General features: G+C 35.4%; 1 protein-coding gene across 1 annotated transcript in view; it reads right to left on the bottom strand.

Moving 5' to 3' along the window:
• The window catches only part of NSF (N-ethylmaleimide-sensitive factor), a 123,570-nt gene that overhangs the window by 99,792 nt on the left and 3,872 nt on the right, over positions 1-19,906 (bottom strand). Inside the window, exons 4-7 of the mRNA XM_008581426.1 lie at positions 8,181-8,347; positions 5,373-5,480; positions 4,605-4,680; positions 1,771-1,926 (exon numbers count right to left, since the gene is read on the bottom strand). Coding sequence (XP_008579648.1) covers positions 1,771-1,926; positions 4,605-4,680; positions 5,373-5,480; positions 8,181-8,347 — 507 coding nt within the window. The remainder of the gene's footprint in view (positions 1-1,770; positions 1,927-4,604; positions 4,681-5,372; positions 5,481-8,180; positions 8,348-19,906) is intronic.

The raw sequence follows: 19,906 nt of genomic DNA, 5'->3' as shown, positions 1-19,906 counted from the left end.
GGGAAAATACGACTTTTTAAAAAGGATAGAATTCATTTTTTGTCTGAATTAGTATAAAAATATTAGAAAAATAAATCCATAAAAAAGTAGCACTCATAAACAAAATTTAAATCCATAGTCCTTAGTCAAAAAAGCACATTAGTAACAACAAAAGCAAACTACTATAGTTCAACTCATTTCAGTATGAATACAGAAACATACCAAATTCATTAAACTTGTTTTCATTTAATTTCAAACTCTTCAACAGTGGACAAGGTAACAAATTGGCTAATACAAGTTTTACTCCTTTATATTATCTACCTAACCTCATACAGAGTCCCTCATGAGCAGGATCTGGATAATGCACAAACTGTAAACTAGTATCTGAATAACTGTATCCTCAATAGTTTCCAAACAATGAGAAAACATAATATAATTAAAAGATATGGCTTACTACAGAAGCGGTTATTTTTCTACTTTTGACCAGATAGTATAAATGTTCAAAGAAACAGAATCATGATACTGTTTCTGCACTAAGTCTTAGTCCTGAAAACCAGTAAAATTATTCCAAAAGAATAATCTAGAACATTTGGAATCATATTTTTATTTCGCTTTTACCCAAAACAGTAAAAAAATATTCCATGTCTTGATCAAAAAGCTTTATGGATTTATTGTGTTTCAAAATACACATTACCAAGATTGTGAACTACCACACTTCCTGCTATTTTTCAAATTAAAATTCTGTTTTTTATGGACTTGGCCTTTGTATCTTTCAGATAAAAAGTATGTTATTGCCATTTCAAGGTGTATAAAACTCAGGTGATGAGGGTCTCTGTCATTTTCTCTTAATCCAATTCCAAACTCGACCTTTACCCAGTGAACAGGTGTGTGCTGTGCCTGTAATTTATCAGAGTAAGCGACCAGGTAGAAAAGCTACCAACAATAGGAGGCTAATACAATCCAAGCACTTACTGCCTAGAAAGCAGTTCTTATCCCCACCATGATGAATATACTTTTATCTCGTAGTAGCAATTTAAGGATAAAGAATCATGGGGATGAGGGGAGTAATATATTCATATTCCTTCAATTTTTTGGGATACTGTTTTTGCACTAATAGTCTGCCAGAGCTGTTACGTTATAAATTCCTTTCTCGGATTTTCTGTTGCTCACATTCCAATCCAATGTATGATATGGATATGAAAACAGTCATGACAGCATTTCCACTGGGCAAATAAAGTCACTTCACACAGATAAATTAAATAAACCTTCAAGAAGAAAGTGATAAATGAATAGAGCCTTTCTTTGTATGCAATATAGAAACTACTATGTATATCTTACATTTGTCTTTTTGGATCAAACTTATCTAATTTAAAGACATGCCAGGTACCTATCTACTAGGTATGCAGATATATTAATCAGGTAATGCAACAGCACAATAAAAATGAGCAACAGATAATGTTAGAACAATGCTAAATCAGACCCAAAATGGATCTTTAGAGTCAGGTGAAATTTCTAAGTATTCCTTATAGATAAACATTCTTAACTAAGTAAATAAGTGAATAAAATGAAGCAACCACAAATATTATTTCTGTGATTTCCTCATAAAATTAAAATGTAATTTTAAAAGGTCTAATATTTTGAAAGTTTTTCAGAAAACTTATTTTTTCTGAAAAACAAGAGAAAATAGGTCTTCAAAAATAATTTCAAAACTATTGAAAAGAGATTCTTCATCACATTAATTTTCTTTTTAAACGATACAAGATTTTATCAAATTTTCTTTTTTAAACTCACCCATCTGCTCCACAATCTCTGGAGGAAATACTCGGGAAGCAAATGCTCGTCGAAAAATATCTGAAAATTCCTTGTCTAGACCTCCTATTCCCATTTTTTCAAAGTTCCAGTCAGGATTGATAATAGATTGGCGATTTTCCTTGGTTTTAGCTTTGCCTATGTAAAAAAAAAAATATAATCAAATATGAAACAAAAACTTCATCACTAAGTGTTAAAAGACAGACAGAACTCCCTAGGCATCCTAAATGAATAAAGAGAAGCTACCCTTATGACAAAAATGAACAACATACTCTTAGCTGATTTTCTAATGAGAAGAGTAAGTTTTGCTCTGTGATCTACTTTGCCTGATCAACACTTATGGCCAGTAATACAGTTTCAAAATGACTAGCTAAACTTATGCTGTAGTCTATCTGTAATTAATCCATGCAGCTTTTCATTAATCTTTAATCTAATCAAATTAACTAATTTGGTTGATTAGAAGAAACAACATGCGCATATCTGATGAAGACAACACACTAAGTGACAGAAATGCAACTGAAATCTAGCAGTCTCAAGGGTACTAAAAAAAGTGTACTTAAAAATATATGTATTTTATTTGGATTAAGTTTACAATTGACTATATAATCCCTCAGCTTGAGAAGACACACTGAATAAGTTTAATGTCTTATTTGCTTTTTCTTCACTTGTACACAAAAGTGTGAAATAATTCTAAAGACTTTAATGGTTACAAAATTCATGTTTAAGAATTCTTTCACAAGGATAAAAATTATCTAACTTAAATCAGAGTGCCACCTAAAGTAACTCAAGAGAACCACGTTTACTATTTCAAACAGAATGAAGTACCTTAGTACACTTTACTAGAAACAAAAAAAATACTTTTTTTATAAAATCAGAGAAAATGTTACATTAAAAAAGTCAGCCTAAGAAATGACAAATATTTGAGGCGATGAATATATTAATTAGCTTTATTTGATTATTCCACAATGTATATACATTTATCAAAATAAATTGTCCCCCATAAGTATATACAGTTATTATTAATTAAAAATAAAATAAAGGGCTGGCCTGGTGGCGCACTCCGTAGAGTGCGGCGCTTGGGAGTGTGGCGGCGCTCCCGCCGAGGGTTCGGATCCCATATAGAGACCGGTCTGCTCACTGGTTGAGCGCAGTGCGGGCGCGACACTGAGGGTTGAGATCCCGTTGCCGGTCCCGGTACGGGCGCGACACTGAGGGTTGCGATCCCGTTACCGGTCACAAAAAAAGACAAAAAGGAAAAAATAATAATAAAATAAAATAAAATAAAATAAAAGTTTTTTTAAAAAAAGTTTATCCTAGATGGTAATTTTATGCCTAGTTTTTTAGCCTTAAAAATTCCTTTAGGAAGCTATGAAAAATATTTTTCTTATACTCTACTGCCCTCTTGTGGCCAAATTTACTGCATGCCAAATTACTACACAATTTCATTTTCCAATGGAAGTCACAAGGATTACTTAGAAATACCTACATTGTATGAAAATTATGCACCTCCCTTGGGATAACATAGCTTAGCAAATGGTGTATAAAACAAAATACAAGATATCACTTCATAAGTGTATTGGATCAGTAACAGATTACAATATATCCTACATCCCTAAAAATAAATGAGATATATTGGCATTAAAAATCATGTTGTATAGGTATATTTACAATGCTTGAAACATGCTAAACAAAAAAGCAAATTATAAAACAGTATGAAAATAGAATCAAATTTTAAAGTGTGTGAGTTGTTTTTGTGAGAGTGCCTATCCACATTTTATGAAATATTTTATTTTATGATTAAAGAATAAACAATAAGGGGGAGTGGTAGTTTATGGATCAAGAAAAAAAGACCACTCATTCAAGAAAGTTAAGTAAGCTTGGATATGATGGTGTGCAACCAATGAAAATCCTCTAGTTTTTATTGGGGTAGATATCAACATAGTCAAATCAACTGCAAATAAGAATTACTATACAGTTAATGGCACTGTTATTCTGGTCAATTATTATTCTTAGAGACCAAGCTGCATTATTTTAATATAATAAAAGTAGGGCTAAAGTAGAAAAGTAGGACCGAACTATGAATGTATTGAAAAAATTTTACCTGCACATTCATCACTTAACACTATCACTTATAGAAGTGATGATAGTATCTCATTTAACATTAACAACCAGATGAGGAACATTCTACAGAGTAACTAACCAATTCTTAAGGTTATGAAAGACCATGAAAATCTGAGGAACTGTAAGAGACTGGAGAAGACTAAGAGAACAAAACATGTAAATTCAATGTGGGATCCTGAATTAGATCCCGGAACAGAAAAGGACATAAAGGAAAAACTTGTGAAATCCCAATAAAGTTTGTAGTTTAGTAATAGCAATGAAACCATGTTAATTTCTTGGTTTTGCTCATTTTTCTACAGTTATATAAGATGTTAACATCAGGGGAAGCTGTTGAAAGGCTTATAGGAATTCTGAGATTATTTGTGCAAATCTTCTGTAAGCCTAAAATTATCTCAAAATTAAGTTAAAAAACTAATTTCATTGTTTCTTTTTACTTATTTTTAGGTGGCTACTAAAAAATGAAATTACATATGTGGCTCACATTCTATATCTATTGGACAATGCTGATCCAGATAAAGGTTTTAACTTTTTTTCATCAGAACATCTGACAAATATGAAATACCCTATGATTCTGTGATAAGCCCTCTCAACGGACATGCCTCTCTTTTCCTTCCCCACTTGAAAATCACTGCAGTTGAGTCACATATAATAGAGTCCCACTTCATTCAGAATTTTCTAAAAACTATAAATCTTACCAATAAGATTAAGTGATGAATTTTCTGCTTTTTCAAATGCAACTTGACTGTTTCCAACAACCAGTCCTACTTCAATCTGTACAGAAAGACAATAATTAGTAGTCTAATAGCAGACTTCTGGACTTCTCAAAGCAAGGCCAAAAGTGAAGAGGAAATGAGGTCCCTCTGTGAAAAGCAAATCTTCCAAACTATCACCTGAGTTACACTTACTTTTCTCATAACAACCTTCTATAATTCCTATATGCTTTATTCCAATGTCTATCTGTTTTCAAAAATGCCTTTCTTAGGGCCGGCCCGGTGGCGCACTGCTACAGTGCGCCGCTTGGGAGCGTGGTGGTGCTCCTGCCGAGGGTTCGGATCCCACATACAGACCGGTTCCCGCTCACTGGCTGAGCGAGGTGTGGGAGCAACACCGAGGGTTGCGATCCCGTTGCCGGTCCCGGTCCGGTATGGGCGCGACACTGAGGGTTGCGATCTGTTGCCGGACACGAAAAAAGACAAAAAGGAAAAAAAAATGCCTTTCTTATTATTTATAAAAGATATTTACATTCAATCAGGATTACAAGTATGTAAATTTCAAATTACTATATTTTAAGCTACATTTTATTAACAATGCTGGCTATAAAAGCATTTTTTTCTCCCTACTATCTTAAAAGAAAGAGTACACAATATGAAAAAAAATCACTGAGCAATAGTTAGAAAAATTATATTAATTTTCATGATTATATCACAAAGATTCTAATAAAGATTATTAGAAATAAAGCATACCTTCTGTCTTTTACCTGTTGCAGGCTCTCCCTTTAGGATGCTAGGATCCATGGCTTCAATATCTTTCACCAGTAAGCCAAAAAGCTTTTCATTGAAGCTAAACACAAGCTATGTAGAAAAGGAGCAAGGGGACAAAGGGTACAAAAGTAATTTCTGGTAATGGATAGATATGCCCCCAGTATGAATCTGGCCCCCACGTCATGGACAAGAGGGGGATAATCAGCTTTGTATTTCATGAACATTCATAGTAAATAAATAAATAAAAAGAAAAGGAGCAAGGGGAGAAAAATCACTTCATGATATAATGGCTTGATTCTCACATCATCACCAATGTCTTCCAAATGAAGAAAAGCAGTTTTCTCTTGTTTACCCATCTCAAATTTGCTCCACAGGCAAACTACGCATATAGCCAATGAAAGGAAAGGGAGACTAACATTTATTATCTACTATGTACTACAACCACTACAAGAGGTTAAATAATTTATACTCACAAACACGCTTGGAAACAGAAATTATTACTCAGTTTTACCAGTGAAGAAGCTGAGATCCAGAGAGAGACTAAGCAATAGGGCTCAGAGTCACAGTAAATGATAGTGACAGGAGACAAGCTTAGGTATGTGACTCTAAAATTCCTGCTTTCCTACAACCAGTACAAAATGCCTGCCATACAAGCGCAGAGACAGCTTCTGAATGCTCAATCATTCATTTTCACCAAATATTTATTGAGTGCCTTCTACAAGACAGACCCTCTTCTATTTGATGGGGCAAAGCTATCTGTCAATCCTGCCACTACTAACTACTACAAATAAGAATAAATATTAACAGTCATTTCAGGGAAGATAAAATTTTAAGTATTTCTTTTATGTATTATGGAGGATTTTCTCTCATGGATTTACTGAATTTACACGTAATTAGGTTTAAAATTATTACAAATACTGAAGTATCTTCTATTAAGATACCTAAAGTTAAAGGCAAAGGTAAAAACAATGAAGTTTTAGGCAATTTGAGCACAATTATTAGTCAAAAAATGCAGGAATCCAGAAGGAACATGGCATAGACCAAAAAGCAATGGAAAGGTAGTCAACAAATTGTTAGCTAAATCACCTTGGGGAGCCTTCTCTGACCATCCAATACAAACAGCACCACAGTGTCTCTCTAGTGCCATGTCCTGGTTTACTTATATCAGGATAGTTAACAGTATATGGCATTTCTTTCTTATTCTCTGTATTCCCCAACTAGAAACTAAGTTCTATGAGAGTAAGGATCATGTCTATTTTGTTTATTGTTGATCCACAGTGCCTAAATAGTGGCAGGAACATATTAGTGCTATTGAATATTTGTTTAATTAATTCTTGTCTCAGCTATGTAGCCATGGGCACACCATTTATCTTCTCTGGAACTAAAATTCCTCATTTGTAAATGAGAAGGTTAGACAATATAATCTCTGAGGTTTGTTCCAATTCCAGTATTCTTTTAAAAAACACACTGTCGTCTATTGCCTGTCTATGAGTAATTCAGTTTCCACTTGCAAAAGTTTGATATTATACTGTATGGATTATCTAGTTCCTTAAAGTCTTATTCTTCCAGATTTATGCCATTTCAGTTGGAGAAGAAAATGTAAAAAAATAAAAATAAAAAAAATAACACTCTTTTCATTCCAATAGCTCCTTCCTTCTACCACTGATTTCATTCCCCTTCCTAGCTACCTTCCCATGTGAGATAACACAAGAGCAGTCTGGGTAAGTTGTTGGAGATCAGAATGCTATAAAGCAGCAATTCTCAAACACTTTGCTTTCAGTATCCTTTACACTCCTAAAAAATTTTGAAGACCCCAAAGAGCTTTTGTTTATATGGATTATATCTACTGATATTCACCATATTAGTAATTAGAACAAAAAACTTAAATTTATTAATTTAAAAATAACAATAATAAAGCCACTGTGTTAATATAACATTTTTAATTTTTAATATATAAACATATTTTTAATTTTTAGAAATTCTATTTCCTAAAAAGAACAAAAAACATAAGTGACAAGAGTACACTGTCACATTTTCACAAATCTCTTTAATGTCTTGCTTAATGTTAGACAGCTGTATAGATCCTCATTTCTGCTTCAGCAGTCAATGTGCTGTGCCAGCACACGTCACGTAGTCTCTGCAAAACTCCACTGTACGTTTGTGAGAGAATAAGAGAAAAAAAGGCAAATAACATCTTGGTACTATTATAAAAATAGTTTTAACTTTGTAGACACCCTGAAAGGGTCTCAGGACCACACTTTGAAACTGCTGCTATGGAACTATAGTAATGAGAAAGGAGTCAGGAATAATTAAGAAAAGTCACAAAGGTGGCAAATGTAATGGTAAGGTCAAAAGAGCAATGATTACTTAGTATATATAGACAATTTTCTTAAGGTTCTCAAATAAGTCCATAACCAAAAACAGTTAAGAACTACTTTTCTACAGAAATACATTAGTGAAAGAGAAAGACACCCTAGAGACAAAACAAATGTTGTACAATAAGAAATAAGAAATTTCAGATATATACATCTGCAGTGTTCCCAAATCTGCAGAGGGAAATTGCTGTAATTATATAAGAATTTTAACCTAAAAACTACTCTAGAATTTTTCTGAACAGACTCTCCTGAAAGTTCAGAAAATACATCTCCCTCACTTTTTATCACTCATCTTGGATATGACTATTCATATGCACAGCTCCTCTCAGTTTTTAAAAAGTAGAATTAATTTTGGACAACTGCAGAGATTAGAATACCTATAAAGTGAAAGGAATAAAAGAAAATTTAAAACTACCTGTTGTCCCACCGAGAAGGCCTGGTTGTTGAACTGTTGAATAAATTCTGCAGCCATCTTGTCAGTGTCATAAGGGTTGGAGTCAATGCTTTTTTTCTGCAGGAAATCAATCTCGATGGTCATTGTGCCAATACATTGTTTGGCTTTGTCAAATGTGTATAAAGAGACTAGGGGGGAAAAAGCATTTTTTAAAATCACAGGGACACCAAATACTCGCTGTGTTTTCAGCAACTAAAAGTTTCACATAAATGAATCATAACAGAACTTGACCAAAAGGAGGTTTAAATGGCCTTCATGGGAGGAACACACAGGTACAGATTATAATTAATAACCACTAGAGATTTTCCTCCCCATCAGAATTAATTGGAAAATGTTGAACATCACTCTCCCTCTACTGTTACTCTTCACCTCACTCTTATGGGGAAATCACAGCCCTCCCCATGTAGCTTCTGCATCTTCCTCCTTCTCACTTAGCAGAGGACAAAATGCCACATGGGAAGCCCCAGCAGAACTGGCATAGCATGCTGTTTCCAAACAAGATTTTTGTTTGACCCAAGAAAGAGCTAAAGTGAGAGATGGGTGGATTATTTTGCCCTAAGAAAATAAGGTGCAGGACAGAAAAAAAAGGCTTGAGAAATAATGTTTACTAGGGGAATTTGCTCCAGAGCAAGTCAGAGTCTGACATTTCTAATAATAGAAATTTTGTAATACTACAAAAATATTTACTGAGCACCTATTACATCTAGGAAAGTTGTACAGGTACAAGATGCAAAACAAGACAAGGACCAAGTTTTTAACTCATATTCGTATTAACAGCATCTAACAGTGTCTTTTAGGTGCCTGATATATTCATGAACTGTTTAAATGAAACAACAACAAAAAACCCCCATGGTCTGCATGCTAATAACATAGGAGAAGAGACAAGCATATATACAAAGCTTTGAGTAAGAAAATTCCTGTTTAAGCCACAAGAAAAGTTCCAAAAAGGCTTTTAGGCTACAGAGCATTAAATTTAAATATTAAAGCATTACACATTTTATATCATATAATAACTGTTCAATGAAAAACCTTTACTTGTAGAACTAAAACATGGTTTACGCATCACATCTTCAGAAAAATAGGTGTTAAAAGAAATTTTTCTAATGACATATAATTACAAAGAAGCATTTCCATTAAAAAAACCTGACCCTTAGGGCCAGCCCATGGCTCACTTGGGAGAGTGTGGTGCTGCTAACACCAAGGCCACAGGTTCAGATCCTTATATAGGGATGGCCAGTTAGCTCACTTGGGAGAGGTGGTGCTGACAACACCAATCCTTATATAGGGATGGCCAGTTAGCTCACTTGGGAGAGGTGGTGCTGACAACACCAAGTCAAGGGTTATGATCCCCTTACCGGCCACCTTTTTTTAAAACAAAACAAAACAAAACAAAACAACAAAAAACCCACAACAAAACTGACCCCTTTTTTTTTTGTCTTTTTCGTGACCGGTAAGGGGATCGCAAGTCAAGGGTTATGATCCCCTTACCGGCCACCTTTTTTTAAAACAAAACAAAACAAAACAACAAAAAAACCCACAACAAAACTGACCCCCCTTTTTTTTGTCTTTTTCGTGACCGGTAAGGGGATCGCAACCCTTGGCGTGGTGTCGCTCGCACCGCGCTCAGCCAGTGAGCGCACTGGCCATTCCTATATAGGATCCGAACCCGTGGCGGGAGCATCGCTGTGCTCCCAGCGCCGCACTCTCCCGAGTGTGCCACGGGGTCGGCCCAAAACTGACCCTTAAATCCGCTCAGAAAGCATATTTATAAATGCCAGTTTATAAACAAGCTTTTTTTTTTCTTTTAAAGATGACTGGTAAGGGGATCTTAACCCTTGGCTTGGTGTTGTCAGCACTGTGCTCAGCCAGTGAGCAAACCGGCCATCCCTATATGGGATCCGAACCCGGGGCTTTGGTGTTATCAGCACCACACTCTCCCGAGCGAGCCACGGGCTGGCCCTATAAACAAGCTTTTAAAGAAAAAAACATTACACTGCAATATATTGTATTAAGACCATTATGAAAGACTTGAGTAAGCTACCCAGAAAACTTCAAAAGGAGTTTTGCATTTGAGTTTCCCCAACGGGGCAACTTGATTACACTCCGTAAAAAAAATGTCTATCACTGCTCTTCAATAGGGCGTAATGCATATACAATTTACTTTTCCTTTGTGTTTCCTGAATACCGTTGTCCTAAAATTTGCCAATGGCCCCTTTAGGACACAGTAGAAGCTCTTTTAAGCAACCTCCACTCACCAGAATACTGACCAACTTTTATCCCTCTAATATATACCAATCAGCCTATGCCTTGCGCTTGATGCTCAGAGATTGTAGTCTCCCCATGTGCCACTAGAGTTACTACACATTACGGGTCAGCTATGTTCATTCTATAATCTGTTTATGCTAGTTATGCTTGTTACAATAATTATGCAATATATTAAATAGTATAAAAATGTTGAAATTTTGACGTTCTAGAATCAATGTTATAAAACTAAGTTGAAAGCTTTGGAAAACTTAAAAAAGGGAGAATTTCTTCTAAAAAGAAAAAAGCCTGTTAATTATGTATCAGCAAGAAAATTAGAAAAGATTGGGAGTAAAAATCCATCAAGTCCAAAAGGATTCTGTACTCCCAAATGCTTTACAAGGTCTAAGTTATCCATCCATTTCAAAAATACCCATGTGGAAATTATAGGTGAAGTTTACGCACAAAAGAGAATATAGAACTCCAATCCATGGACCAAAATCCCAAGAAAAGGCCTTTAACCAACTTTAACTAACTACCAATGCCACTGGATAAGAGAGCTTCAACAATTCTCCAAAAAAAGTAGGTAATAAAAAAAGACTGGTTTTTCACACTTGCTTTGGACAATAGGTATGGCACTTTTGTGACTTTCTCTGGCCAAATAGCAAGAACTGAACAAAAAAGTCACTGCAGTGTAGCTTTTGATTCAATTGATTATCAGTATTAAATGCCTGTTGCAAAGATTCTAGTGGTTTGCAAACAAAGCTGTTCTCTTTAAAGGGACTTTTAGTCTGTGTGTTTCAATAGACTCTGCTAGTAACTAAAAGAAACTAAATAAATCATTTAAGCTCTCTGTGCCTTGAATTTGTCACATCTATAAATCAAGAAGATGGAATGAGATAAGTCTTTGTGGTCATTTCCTACTTTAAATCCTGTTCTAAACTTATTTCTTTTAATCTATCCGCTTGAATTATGTAGAAGAATTTTCTATAAATTCTTCAAATAAAAGTACTTGCATAATCATATTCTTATATTTTGGTTTGCCATCTCAAAGGAGACACACATATTTTAAATATTTCAAAAGCAAAATAACAAAGTCCATGTAAGGGATGGAAAAATGCACTGAAAATCAAAGAATAAGCTCAAATCTTAGGTGAAAGTTTCAGAATGCCTCCAAGCCTGGATGTTTTGTTCCTTCTTAACATTTCCTAAAAGTACAAGTTATATGCTAAGTAAGCAAGAGAGCTCAGTTGTTTCCCAACATAGTGAAAACGTTTATAGGTTAAAATATAAACGTAAAAATGAATAATTTGGTTCAACAATTCCATTTCCAGGTATCTGTCTCAGAAAGACTCTTGGACATTTGCCTAAAAAAAGATGTATAGAGATGTTCATCGCAGCATTACTTGCAATAGTCAAACTGAAAAATGCTGATCAGTAGGGGAACAATAAATGAAATGTAGAATATTCGTAATGTGAGATACTGCATAGCAATTTTTATTAAAATAAAATCTTGATGTATATTTGATAACGATGGATTGCCCATTAAAAACATAATATTGAGTGAAAAAAGCATACTGCAGAAAGACCTGTATGATATACCACTTTGTGCATTAAAGACTCCAATAAAATACAATAATGTCAAAATGCATATATATGTGTGTGTATATATAAGTGTACTTCAAAAAGTTCATGTAAAAATAGAATTAAAAGATAATATGAATCTTTTCATGAACTTTTTGAAGTACCCTTGTATGTATATGTATATATATCATCTTCATACTAATAAATTTGAATAAGTGTATTAAAACATTATCATTACTGGGCTGGCCCGGTGGCGCACTCGGTAGAGTGCGGCACTTGGGAGCGCGGTGGCACTCCTGCCAAGGGTTCGGATCCCATAGAGAGACCCGTCTGCTCACTGGTTGAGCGCGATGCGGGCGCGACACCAACTCGGTAGAGTGCGGCACTTGGGAGCGCGGTGGCACTCCTGCCAAGGGTTCGGATCCCATATAGAGACCCGTCTGCTCACTGGTTGAGCGCGATGCGGGCGCGACACCGAGGGTTGCGATCCCGTTGCCAGTCGCGGTACGGGCGCGACACTGAGGGTTGCGATCCCGTTACCAGTCACGAAAAAAGACAAAAAGGAAAAAAAAAAAACATTATCATTACTAACTGTAGTTTTCAAATATATTTTTAAAAGGTCAATGTTCCTAAATACAAAAGACCAAGCAGTTCAATATCAAATGCTATGGGCAGTACCATGGACAGTATCACAGGGAGCATCAAGATCAGCACCATGGTCAGTGCCAAATGGGCCAAAAGTCCTGAATGTTTCACCAGCAGCAAAGAGGGAGAGATTGCGAATGTTTTCATAGCCAAAAGCAATTTAATAATAGAGACTAATAAAAAAGAAATTTTTATATGCAAAAAATAAGTTATAGCCAATGATTTAAATAAACAGACATTACATGACAAGTATGCTATAATGGTCAAAAACGTGTGAATTAAACATCAGTCTATATTATTTAAAATATGGCATTGCCAGATGGGGAGGAGATGGTCTAAATGATTCTCCTAGAAGATTCCTTCAGACTAAAATCACTGACTTGACTAGACTAGAAAATCACTGACTTTGTGGAGTATACTAACATTTATAAAGCAAATGTATTTCACAGGGCCTAGTTTCCAAAGCCCTGTAGTTTCAGGTATATCCTAACTTTTTAAAATTACATAGAGAAATATTAACCTTGCAAAAGACAGAAAACTTTCCTCAGGCTAAAGTCTCTGTAACACAGCAATGTTGCTGGCTCAAGGACAGATGTCCTTGGTTAACCTACCATTGATATGTAAAAATACTGAGAAAACTGCTGCAGGCAAACACGGTATTTGCTAAGAACAAGCTTTTATTGGTGGATAGACATAACCTTTTGCAAACTGCATTATGGAATGTAACTTTGCTATTTCACTGATATTAGGAGCTTCTATTGTTTAAACTATACTTAGCCATAACTCCACCTATGTTGCCTTTCTGTAACTTTCTGGCTTGGAGAATAAATACTGAGACAGAACCCCAGTTCAGTGTTAATTTCCCAAAGGAGGAATGCCTCTCTCTTGAGGGTTCCGGGAAGTTAACCCCTTTGGGGTGTCTCACTGCTCAAGAGAGATGGGCTTTGAGTAATCCTTTTTGCGTCTCTGTCACCCAGGGGAAAAGAGGTGACAAATCTGTGTGAGGCAAAGCAACAGACTTGACTAGATAGAATTACCAATCTGAATACTTGAGCACTTATTTGCCTACATCTCTACTTGTGCAGAACCAGTTTTCTACCTTTATGGCCACATCATCCACGTTACTCAGGCCCTAAAATCCTCCTTCGCCTCAAGCTTACTCCACTTAATCCCACCTGATCATTCAATTTTATAATTTTGCCCATTAAGTATGTTTGATTTACCTTTTTAGAGATCTAATTTTATGATCAAGATAAGTATTTCTGGTAGCAGGAGAATGCTTTTATAACAATTTAAGCCACAAAACACATTTCTCAACTCATAAAAATTTATAACCTTGAATTTCCATATGTTTTCCACAACAGAAAATATCTACATTAAAAGTTATATTTAAGCACACTCTTATCCTTACATTTTAAAATATTTTTAAAAAATAAATTTAAGAAAATTAGAAACCTAAGCTGCATACAACCTTATTTTCTCATTAGATTAAACAAATGTACATTTTTATCTCTGCCAATGTCTGTGAAAAGGGAATCCTGGCTTCATGCACTGACATACTTCACTTTGGTGCTAAACTTCTCCACTATCTCAGCTTTTTACTATGCTTCAGGTGAGGAGGTGACAGTGAATGAAATCACTTATGTCAGTGTCTCCCAAAAGGTTGATAAGAACCACATAAGGGTAACTGTTAAAACCACAAATTTAGGCTGGCTGGTTAGCTCAGTTGGTTACAGTGCAATGTTGATAACACAAAGATCAAGGGTTAGGATCCCCATACTGACCAGCTGCCAAAAAAACCCCGAAAAACAAAAAACACAGATTTGTGAATCAGATTCCCCAAGGGAGGAGCACAGGAATCTAAAAAACAAACTCCCCAGGTGACTCAGGCAAGTTTGGAAAGCACTAATTATGCAATCTCCCCACCAGCTACACATATCTAAGGTTATTTCCTTTATTTTTACATCAAAATTTTTCATTCCTCATCCTTCTTCCACAAAGAAAAAGAGCCAAATAAAGATAACCCCAATGTTTAAGTTCCCTCTAACTCAGAAAAAATTATAAGTTGTCATGTGCCTTAAGTAGAAGTAGGATGTTCTGTCTTGCCACTTTACCAAGTTATCTTAATAGAATCTCTACTACAGATCAGGCTAGTCATGTGTTCCTGGCAACTGCTTTAAGTATTTGTCCTCTTTTATCCAGTTTAAAGTTACTATATCTTTGACATTCTTCAAAAGCTTTGGGCCTAGAGGATAACAGTGGCCCCATGAGTCTGAATATCCCCACATATCCTCCTAAAACCCAATGGAAGCAACAAGGAGGATAAATAATGCCACATAAAGCCAACACCTACAGCAGTACTAGGAGACAGAGAATACCATGAAACTGAAACTACTTGAAAATAGAGAAATAAGCACTAAAATTACACAGAGCTCCCACTGTGGGGGAAAAAAAAGGAGAAGGGAGAGCAGGACATAGATAAAATATAGACAAAATAACCTCCAAAAAGAGAAAGTCCAAAACTAAGTGCCAAAATACCATGCACAGAAAGAGAATGACTTATAAGTAAGTAGGACTATAAGTGGCAGCATGAAAGAATCATTAAAAAGAATCGGGTAAGTGAAGAAAGGATTGTGCCCTTAAGGCAGTTAGAAGGGAAAATTAAGGATCATGCCAAAACAAAAGAGAAGTAAGCCACATCAACCGACTTCTCTTGAAAAAAATCTTTAAAGAAATTGTACTTTTCTGTATATACTGACAGAAAAGAATACTCTTGGACTAGTACTCTTGTCTACAAAAAAATCATAAGAAATAGAAAAAAGTAACTCTATACAAAGTTACTGTAAAAAGAAAACATAACATATAACAAAATACTGCAGCATTTCAGCCAGTGAAATGTCTTCTCCAAAAAGATCAACCTTGAAATAGAAAAAACTATAACACTTTAAACTAAATTAACTATCCTCATACAAGTATTTAGCCATATAACAAAATACCTAACATCAGAAGATAAAAAATTAAGAACGGAAAACAAATAAATAAGAGAAATGCAATGAGTTCACTGAACTCAGGAAAAAAGTTGAAGAAAAAGACAAAACTACTTCAGAAGTGAGAATAAATTACAAGTTGCCCAAGGGAGAATAGATTTGAATAAATACAGCTGACCTTTGAACAATGTGGGTGTTAGGGTGCAAACCCCCACACTGCCGAAAATCCGAGTATAACTTTTGATTTCCCCCAAACTAAACTACTTAACTACTACTTAAGAATGACGTGAACTTTCCCCCTCTTTGCAGCCCTGACATACTGCATGCTTGAGCCTTACGGGGGAGAGGGAGTGCACAGTCTTACTTAAGCAGTAGACAGTAGTTAAGTACTTAACTTAATAGCCTACTGTTAGGTAGGCTACTTAACTGTTTGATTATTTTCCAATGTATTGTCCAATATATTTACCAAGAAAAATCTTCCAATAATTTTCCAATATATTTACTGAGAAAAATCTACATATAAGTGGATCCACAGAGTTCAAACCCGTGTTGTTCAAAGGTTTGCTGTATATAATAAAAGGCAGTGAAGAAAGGAAAGCAACCAAGACAGTAAAAATGAGATAAAATATTTTAAAATAGAAAGAACGTTGTTAAAGTGGAAGACAGGCAAAGAAGATCCAACATACATATAATTAGAGCCCCTGAGAAGAAAAGCAAAACAATTAGACCACAACTAATACTTAAAACCATAATCTAAAAAAGGGACCCATTGTATACCTGGGAAAACTGACCCAAAATGACTAGACATATTCTAAGAAATACATTAGACTGTAAGGACAGAAAAATGCCCAGGGCTCTCAAGCAGAAAAATGAAATTACTTATAAAGCGAAGAAAATTAGGCTGGCATCAGACTTCTCAAGAGTATCACACAAAGCAAGGCAACCGTGATGCAGCATTTTCAAGAAATTTAAGGAAAGAAAACAAGCCAAGAAAATTAAATTCAGCCAAATTGTCCTTCAAATATCAAAGGTACAGAATGATAGTCTGAATATGCAAGAATCCAGGGAACACTGTACACACATGTACTTCCTGGAGGAATCAGCTAGAGGATAGGTTTCATCCGACCAAGTAGAAACTGGCAAAAGAACTGATCACAGTTACTTGAGAGACTTAATTGTAGAGTTAAGACTAAAACAAGTGCGGGGTTATATATAGAAGAATAGCATATAAATATCATATGTTCTGATAAAGTGGAAAGAAAGCAATTAACAAAGTGAGAGGAGAAAAGGGAAGGTACAATACGATCACTGACTTGTATAGTTAATAGATGAGTCAAAGGATATCGTTTAGAACTAAGAACAGATTTTAAGTTAGAAAAAATGGGAGACTAAGGGCACTATAAGAGGAATAAATACAAAAGTAATCACTAAAACAAAAATATAAACACTCTTAAAAAACAAAAGAAGTTTTAAAAAATAGAAAAGACACACCAAATAAACATAATTAAAACATACAATGACAGAATTGAGAACACACATATCAGTCCTATCAGTAACTCTGAATGGCTTAACTAACCTATTAAAAGAAAAAGATTTTCAAATTAGCTCATAAAGCAAAACCAACTCTATATTGTATATAACACACACATTTATTTTTAATAACACACACATTTAAAACACAGTGATTCAAAACAGCAAAAATATAAAGAGATAGGTAAAGATACACTGAGCAAATTAAAAACAATAAGGAAGCCAGGATTGTAATCCTGATATCAAGAATTCTTCAAAATACATTAAACTAGATAAAGATACTTTATAATGCTATAAGCCACAATTCACAATAAAGATATAATGGTTATGAATACTTGTCTACCAAGTAACACAGAAACCACCTATGTAAAGTAAAAACTCCAAGAGATGCACGGAAAGTAGACAGAAAGACACTAATAACAGGAGATTTTAACATACCACTCTCAATGCAAGACAGGTTGGTGAACAAAAATAAGTTAAAATATAGAAGATTTAAAAAGCATAATCAATAAAGTAAATCTTATGGGTATATATCAAACACTATACCCTTATAACAGACAATATGATGAACTAAGAACATCTTGTGCCAGAAAGAAAGAGCTAAAACAAATGATGGCAGCATGCCAAAAAAGCAAGGAAGGGCCAGCCCGGTGGCGCACTGCGCTAGTGCGCCGCTTGGGAAGCGCGGCGGCGCTCCCGTCGAGGGTTCGGATCCCACATACAGACCGGTTCCTGCTCACTGGCTGAGCAAGGCGCGGGGGCGGCACCGAGGGTTGCGATCCCGTTGCCGGTCCCGGTCCGGTACGGGGGCGACACTGAGGGTTGCGAACCGTTGCCGGACACAGAAAAAAGACAAACAAAACAAAACAAAAAACAACAACAACAACAAAAAAAAAACAAAAAAGCAAGGAAGCCAGCTTGAAGGAACTCCTACTGCTCAAATCTGGAATAATTTGAACATCAAACTGAATAAGGACAGTGATAAATTATCAACACACTGAATAAAATAGGAACCTATGAGTCTTTACTGATAATAAACAGGCAGATAAATAAATGCATAAATGGGATAGAAGTGTGGGCTTTTCCTCAGCATACAAACTGATAAATGTGGAAGGAGCACCGCAGTTGGAAAATACTTTTGTAACTATGTTAAAGGTGAGGTTGAGAACATGCATCAGTGGATGCTAAATCTAAAGCAGCAAGTTTGATCTGGAACAGGATAGTTACACGGTCTAGAGTCTCTCCATAGACTGCTTATCAGCTGCAAGGGAAAAAAAGTGGAATACAGTAGAGAAACCAGACAACATCTAGATTGCATGATCAAATTCATACCACCGGTGAAAGAAAGACAAACACAGGGCATCTTAGGATGCGATACCCTGAGAAGGACATAATATCACTTGTGTGGTATTCTGGCAGAGGATGAATAATGAACTATAGAAATGATACCTGAAAGTACAGTCTTTGCTGGGGATGAGTAACCTAAATCTAATCATGAGAAAACATCAGACAACCTAAATTGGAGAACATTCTATTAATGTATTCTCCAATAATGTCACCGTGGTGAAAGAAAAAAAAGCTGAAGAACTATTCCAGATTATGACAAATGACAACTAAGTGCAATATATGATCCCAAACTGCATCTACTACTGAAAGGGAAAAATACTATAAGGAGATAATTGGAACAATGAACAGAACTGGAATATGAACTATAGATTAGATAAAGAGCATCAATGCTTAATTGTATCAACATTTTATGACTTTAATTTCTAAAAGAGTGTATCTTTGTTTGTAGGAAATACACAATAAAGTACTACAGGTAAAAAGGCATGATGTCTGCAACTCAATCTCAAATGGTTCAGAAAAGAAGTGTGTGGGGGGGTGTATGTGTAGAGGGGGTGGGGGATGAGAGGGAGACAGTATGATAAAGAAAATATGGCAACTGGTGAATCTGGGTAAAGGTAGTATAAAAGAATTCTCTGTATTATTTTTGCAACCTTTCCATAAATATGAATTTTTAATATTTTTTATTTTTTGAGCAGCCGGATGGTACCAGAAACCGAACCCTCAACCTTAGTGTTACAAGGCTGTGATCTAACCAACTGAGCTAACCGGCCAGCCCCAATATGAATGTTTTTTCTGAGAAAAATGTCATTGGAATTTTGATGGGGATTGCATTGAATTTGTATATCACTTTGGGTAGTATGGACATTTTCACTATGTTGATTCTTCCAATTCAAGAGCATGGGATATCTTTCCATCTTGTATCCTCTCTAATTTTTCTCAGTAGTGGTTTGTAGTTCTCATTATAGAGATTTTTCACATCCTTGGTTAACTCAATTCCTAAGTATTTTATTTTTTTGGTGGCTATTGTAAATGGGCAGGCTTTCTTGATTTCTCTTTCTGCATGTTCACTATTGGAGAATAGAAATGCTACTGATTTTTGTGTGTTGATTTTGTATCCTGCTACTGTGCTGAAATCATTTATCAACTCCAAGAGTTTTTTTGTAGAGGCTTTAGGCTGTTCGATATATAGGATCATGTCATCTGCAAATAGGGACAGTTTGACTTCATCTTTTCCAATCTGGATGCCCTTTATTTCCTTCTCTTCTCTGATTGCTCTGGCTAGTACTTCCAACACTATGTTGAATAGAAGTGGTGAGATTGGGCATCCTTGTCTGGTTCCTGTTCTTAAAGGAG

This window comes from Galeopterus variegatus, unplaced genomic scaffold, assembly GCF_000696425.1.
Source record: "Galeopterus variegatus unplaced genomic scaffold, G_variegatus-3.0.2 Scaffold2354, whole genome shotgun sequence".
Taxonomy (NCBI): Eukaryota; Metazoa; Chordata; class Mammalia; order Dermoptera; family Cynocephalidae; genus Galeopterus; species Galeopterus variegatus.
The sequence above is the reverse complement of the archived record's forward strand: the minus strand, read 5'-3'. Positions and strand labels throughout refer to the sequence as shown.